A 5,808-nucleotide genomic window follows, 5' to 3' on the forward strand; every position below is an offset into this window, starting at 1 on the left:
CCTGCCCTCCTCCGTCAGCAGCAGCCGGCTTTAATGCACCCACTGCGCATCCTTTTGACTTCGGGCAATGCTTCTGCCTTCTTTTTATCACAGAATTTGACATTTTGATATGGGACCAGTGATTTGTTTTTAAAAAAATGATCCGGAGATTGCTGTTATCCCGTAAATTCCATTCCATTGTGGCTCTACACATGAGTTAAAGATTTCTATTTTGCCGATAAACCCTGTCCTAATCCAATCCAACTAACCCGAGTGATAGTATGATAGTGCTCGCAAAGACGCTAGCCTACCAACAAGGAGGTCGTGACCATCTCGCAGCGCCAGCCGATTTCCATGGCGAAATTGATACCTTCGCAGTGAAGATCGACTGGTGTGCAATGCCATAGCACCAGTCAGTCAATCCACAAGTTTAGGTCTCTTTATCAGCTAGGGCAATCTTCCTACGCATCAATCAAGACATACATGAAGATGAAAGTGAAAATTGACAGAAGCATATCCATTTTGGGTTTTCTTTCTTTCAGAACAACAAATTGTTCATTTCTTCAACCGCGCAAGAACAGCTTCAAACAGCTTAAGTTTACAACTTACAAGCTCAAAGGAGACAAAACAAAAAAAGAATCTTTACCGTTCCAAATAATGTTTCACAACATGAACAGATCTTCTAAACAAACTTGAAGCATGCTTCGAGAGCATACATACATCATCCGCATAACATCAGAATGGTTAGAAAATACAGAATGCAGAACATAGACTGACAGCTTTGTATAGGCTACGGGCTTCATTCTCCAATCTCCATCCATCCATCAATATCAATTTATCCTATAATATATTGTTAATGGTTACAAAATCGTCATCTTAATATTATTCTAAATATGAATCTACTGATGTAGTTTATACAACCAATACGAATGTACAGTTTTGACTAATTGTTACATGATATTTACAAATATGATTCTTTTTTCCGAAAATGAAATACACCCCACAGTGATGTTGAGGGAGGAGTAGATTGCTGATGCCCTAAGGCACAACTGAAACCCGTCTGCAACTTGCCATCAATGCAGAACCGCACCCTAAATCCCAGCCTGGACCGCTACGGCATACAAGTCACGCAATAGCATAGCAGATAGGAAAATTAACCTCTCCACTTTTTTTCCTTAACCAATATATCAACCGAAATATGAACGGAAAGGAAAACAAAACCTAATGCCACTCTTTACCCTCCAACTAAGTACACTGTTTACAAAAGTACCAAAAGGGTACTCCAAGCTATACCACACCCTTGGAAAGGTGTCTGGAAAATTCTCAAGGTTGCAGTGAGACCAAAGAGACAAACTCAGTGCTCAGGCCCCCAGCTTTACTAATGTTGATCACAAAATGCTCAGGGTACTTCCTTAGCAGCAATGTGAGTCCATGCCATGGTCTACCATCAGTTTCGCTCGCAGGAAAGTCTTCTGATGTCAGATATTTCCGCACCCTGCTGTGGTGCCACAAATTGCCGTACTTATCAAACATCTGTCACAATAGAAAGCTTGTTAGAAATAAATGAAGGGATATAATACATATGGCAAGAAAGGCTAAAAAAGAGTGAAAGACTACAGGAAATCTGATAACAACAACCTCGCGAGCCACTGGAAGTTTGAAACAATAATTGCAACAAGAAACTGTTGAGCACAGAATAGGAAACAGAGAAGGGCACCAAACGGTCCAAGATCATGATCCAACAAGAAAGAGACCACTAGTTGTGCCCAGAGCTATTAGTACTGGAAAAATAAGGTGGCAGCTACCAGCTTCTAGAAGATTATAGCAACCACATTTTGCAATAGACAATCATCCTGGTTTAGATTTGAAATATTATTAACAAGTCATTGACCATTGTACAGAACCTTTCAGCACAAAATTAGTACAGAGGTGCCAACTACCTCCAGTTTCCAGTAGAACACAGTATCTTGTTCAAAAAAAGTTTGTAGCTTTACAAGCGAGAATGACAGCAATGTAGAAACTACCAGCATAATCTGTATAATAGTAGTATGATGTATCTATCTATCAGATGAAGATGCAAAAGCTAGGAATAGGTCCAATTTGCTCAAGCCAAACCTCATGCTGCTGAAGAAACAACCAAGAAGCTTAACTATCTTGTACTTCATGATTGTTTTACAAACAAACTTGTGGCATCAGATTATTAGTTCTTAATTCACTTGGACCACAAGGTTAACTCTTATTTATCAAGAAGCTTAGATCATCCTACTCCCTCCATACTAAAAAGAAAGCAACTCTGGCTTCCCAAGAAGTCAAACAATTTCAAGTTTGACCAAATTTACACAAAAAAGTACTAACATTTATGTCTCCAAATAGGTTTAGTATGAAAATATATTCTATAATTAATCAAATGATACTTATTGTGTATCATAAATGTTAGTACTTTTTTTGATATAAATTTGATCAAACTTGAAATTGTTTGACTCTTTGGGAAGCGAGAGTTGTATTTTTTTTTGGGACGGAGGGAATACATTAAAAAAAACTCGACCGGCGAGGAAAAGACCACCCCCATGGCATTGCATTAAGCAGAAACATCAGCCAAACCGGCCAAGGAAACCCCCGAACCCCAGCTTCACCCTATAGGGCCACACCGTAGCTTGGGCCAACCACGACCCACTGAGTTAGCAACCATGCAACTACCCCCTGGTAGGAGAGCCCAAACCAACCACAGGTGCCACAGGCCGGCATCCTGCCACTATTTTTTGGGTTGCCAGTGAGGGGATATTTTTGCTGCCACTAGGATTTGAACTCTGGTTGGTGTCTTCCTCAACTGGGAAGCTTACCACTATACTATGGAGGGAGTATATAAGATTCTTTTCTACTGGGATTGCATAGATACACTTAACATAGACAAGTCTCCATGCATGCCATAATTCATCTCTTCCAAAGGACTGACAGTAAAGTGGTAAGGAGTAGGCAAAGGCTGTTATGGTCAGTGTTTTGAATAGCAGGCATATAGTGCTGCTATAGTGTCTCCAGACTTATGACCTCTGTAGCAGCTATGGTGGGATATAGTGTTCAATAGGCACAATTAGTGGCCAGAGAAGGCTGCAGCTAAACCCTATAGTCTGCTATTTAAAACAATGGTTTTGGTTGAAAGGTAATAAAGGGACTGACAGCATCCATAAGAATAAGATTTTACCAAAAAGAAAAGAAAAGAGGGACAGCAAAAGAAGTATACAGTGACACTTCTCCATGAGAAAAAACATTCTTACCACTTCATGAAGCTTGTTCATAGAAACCCATTCTTGAGGTCCACAGAGATCAGACAATATAGTAGCAGCTGATGAGATGACATCTTTCTCTTCCAACTGAAGCAATAGTTGATCATCTGCTTCCTTGTAAGCTTTTGATCCTGCAGCGTCCGACCTTCTTCCTGAACAAAAGAATAAAACAACTATTAGTCTTTAACATGCTCAAAAATCAGTTTGACGACAATGGAAAATAGATCAAAAAATGTGTGCACACATGATTATGTGGAAAAAATATGCAATTCTACCAAACGTACTGAACAAGTAGAAAATAAAAATAATACAGGATCTAAAGCAATAGAATCTATGCATTTCATGGTACTCCAAATGTATTCTGTGCTTATTGATCTATATACTGAAATTTTTTGCACTGCAGGTAACAGAAAGTTATATATATGTTTCCATTATAACAATATTGAAATTTTCCAAATCAAACATAGCTCTCAATCCAGGCGCTGATTCAAATGAAAACAAGGTGATCGGGGAATGTATGCATGAGTTATCTCTGTCAGCAATCAGTTCTGTACATGTTTCATTTTCAGAAAGAAGCAGATGCACTAAGATTACACCTTGCTATCCTATCAGCAGACCAGAAATACAGACAGAAATTCATCATAAACTATGATCAACAAAGAGCTACACATAGGTTACACAACCTTAAAACAGATAGAACTTTGTCTACAGCTTTTAGTAGACAAACTTTTGTCAACAGCTTTTAGTAGACAAACACAAAACCTAACAAACAAATGCAGGTTTACTGAAATGTCTAGAAAACCTAGCCTTGTGAACTTACACCCTTTATTGTGTATATAAGGACAAGATATGTTTGATGTCTTAAGAAGTATGCAACAGAAGTATAGAGCTAGGAAATCAAGAAAACATTTTTCTGCCACTACATTAAGAGTCTAAAAGTTACTGATCATATTTTTCTTAGCTTCAGGGGGAAATCATATTTGGCATTGGTTTCACATATCCAATCTATTTTCCTGGCAGCAAAAACTGCCATAATGTGGCATTACTGACACAATATGGCATTAAAGAAGACTCACAGCAAAAACACTGACAATCCAAAGATACTGATAATGTAGGATAATGCTATACACAAAATGGAGTGACAAAAAGATCTGGACACATGCCCCAAAATGCATACTACATTTCTGTCACCTAAGCTTTCAATAAGGTGTAATTTCCCCGGAACGAAAAACTCCAAATCCTTGAGTCAGCAGGAACAATAATTTAACTAGCACAAAAGATGCCAATGCCACTAGTCACCTCCAACTACTGTTGCAACACAAACAAATGGCTAGCTAGAAGTAGCAATAGCAGATGACAGACGATCATCAACAGAACTCAAAAGCAATCCTGAACTATTGCACGATCATCAACAAGAACATCATCTCAACCATGAACTTTCACATTGCCACCCATTCAACAAACATGATATAATGCTATTGCTGCCATCCACTCTCTTCATCCAAATGGCAGTCACAGGCACAACAACTAGACCCAGCAATCACCGAGTAACCAGTAGCAATAGGTACATGACAATGTAAAGACAATAAAGAGACGAAGCACTATTGTGACCAAATTCATTCTTGTCTCCTATGATGTATCATCCATTTTATTGGAATATGCAGAAAAAATTATGGCAAAAGCATGAAGAATGAACTCATCTCCAACCATTTTACCGATCAAATGAACTTGATAAAATAATCCCAATTCCCAAATCCCAAGCAGCAGTTCAGTGTACAAACAAGTAGCAATTCTTCAAATCCAACAAAGATCAAGAGACAAAAGAATCCAATACCGTCATTCCCGATCCTCAGATGCTTTGCCGCCGCCAAGGCCTCTCCCTGTTCCTCCCCCTCGTCCTCGTCGTCATCAGACGGAGGCGGCGGGATGGCGCGCGGGACGGCGGGGGCGCGCCGCGCGACGTTGGCGCCGAAGACGGAGCGGGACGGGAGCAGGAAGTAGAACTTGGCGTCCCCCATCTGGAGGAGGTCCTGGGAGTCGAGCTTGACGGGGGGCGAGCCCGGGAGGTGGTGCACGCCCTCAACGAGGCAGCCGTTCTTGCCGAGCACCTCGAGCGCGAAGCGGCGGCGCGGGAAGTCGTAGAAGATGCGCGCGTGGCGGCGGGAGACGTTCATGCCGCCGCCGAGCGCGCCGAGGTCCACGTCCACGCCGTCATCGGCCTCCGGCGGCGCCGGGGCGGTGGGGTCCTTGCTGCTGCCGCGGCGGCTGTGGCGGCCGAGGATGATGGAGTAGGTCTGCATGTAGTACTCGAAGCACTCACCGTGCAGCTTCGCGAACCCCACCTCCAGCTCCGACGACGCCGGCGCGGCGGCGGCGGCTGCGCCGGGGCCCCGGGGGTTCACCATGCGGATGCGAGGGTTTCGGGAATTGGACCGTTTGGGGATTAGGGCATGGTGGTGCGGCGCCCAGGCGAAATTCTTCTCTCCGGATTGCACGGGGATTAAGTACCCCCGCCGGCAGCGAGGTAGGAGAGGGTTTCCGTTGAGCC

General features: G+C 42.4%; 1 protein-coding gene across 1 annotated transcript; it reads right to left on the reverse strand.

Moving 5' to 3' along the window:
* Positions 1-777: 777 nt before the first annotated feature.
* Positions 778-5,808, reverse strand: LOC112901921 (FHA domain-containing protein FHA2-like). The gene is made up of 3 exons (XM_025970789.1): positions 5,095-5,808; positions 3,252-3,412; positions 778-1,512 (listed from the first exon to the last, which is right to left on the reverse strand). The coding sequence occupies exons 1-3, from the start codon at positions 5,663-5,665 to the stop codon at positions 1,303-1,305; spliced, it is 942 nt and encodes a 313-aa protein (XP_025826574.1). The 5' UTR covers positions 5,666-5,808; the 3' UTR covers positions 778-1,302.

Source organism: Panicum hallii, chromosome 8, assembly GCF_002211085.1.
Source record: "Panicum hallii strain FIL2 chromosome 8, PHallii_v3.1, whole genome shotgun sequence".
Lineage (NCBI taxonomy): Eukaryota > Viridiplantae > Streptophyta > Magnoliopsida > Poales > Poaceae > Panicum > Panicum hallii.

What these genes read in the sequence shown, in the direction of transcription:
- LOC112901921 (XM_025970789.1), bottom strand. Translation starts at nt 5,665, where the DNA reads ATGGTGAACCCCCGGGGCCCCGGCGCAGCCGCCGCCGCCGCGCCGGCG. An exon ending in TCTGAGGATCGGGAATGACG is followed by an intron (nt 3,413 to 5,094) that starts GTATTGGATTCT and finishes TCTTTTGTTCAG; the next exon opens with GAAGAAGGTCGGACGCTGCA. An exon ending in TGAACAAGCTTCATGAAGTG is followed by an intron (nt 1,513 to 3,251) that starts GTAAGAATGTTT and finishes CTATTGTGACAG; the next exon opens with ATGTTTGATAAGTACGGCAA.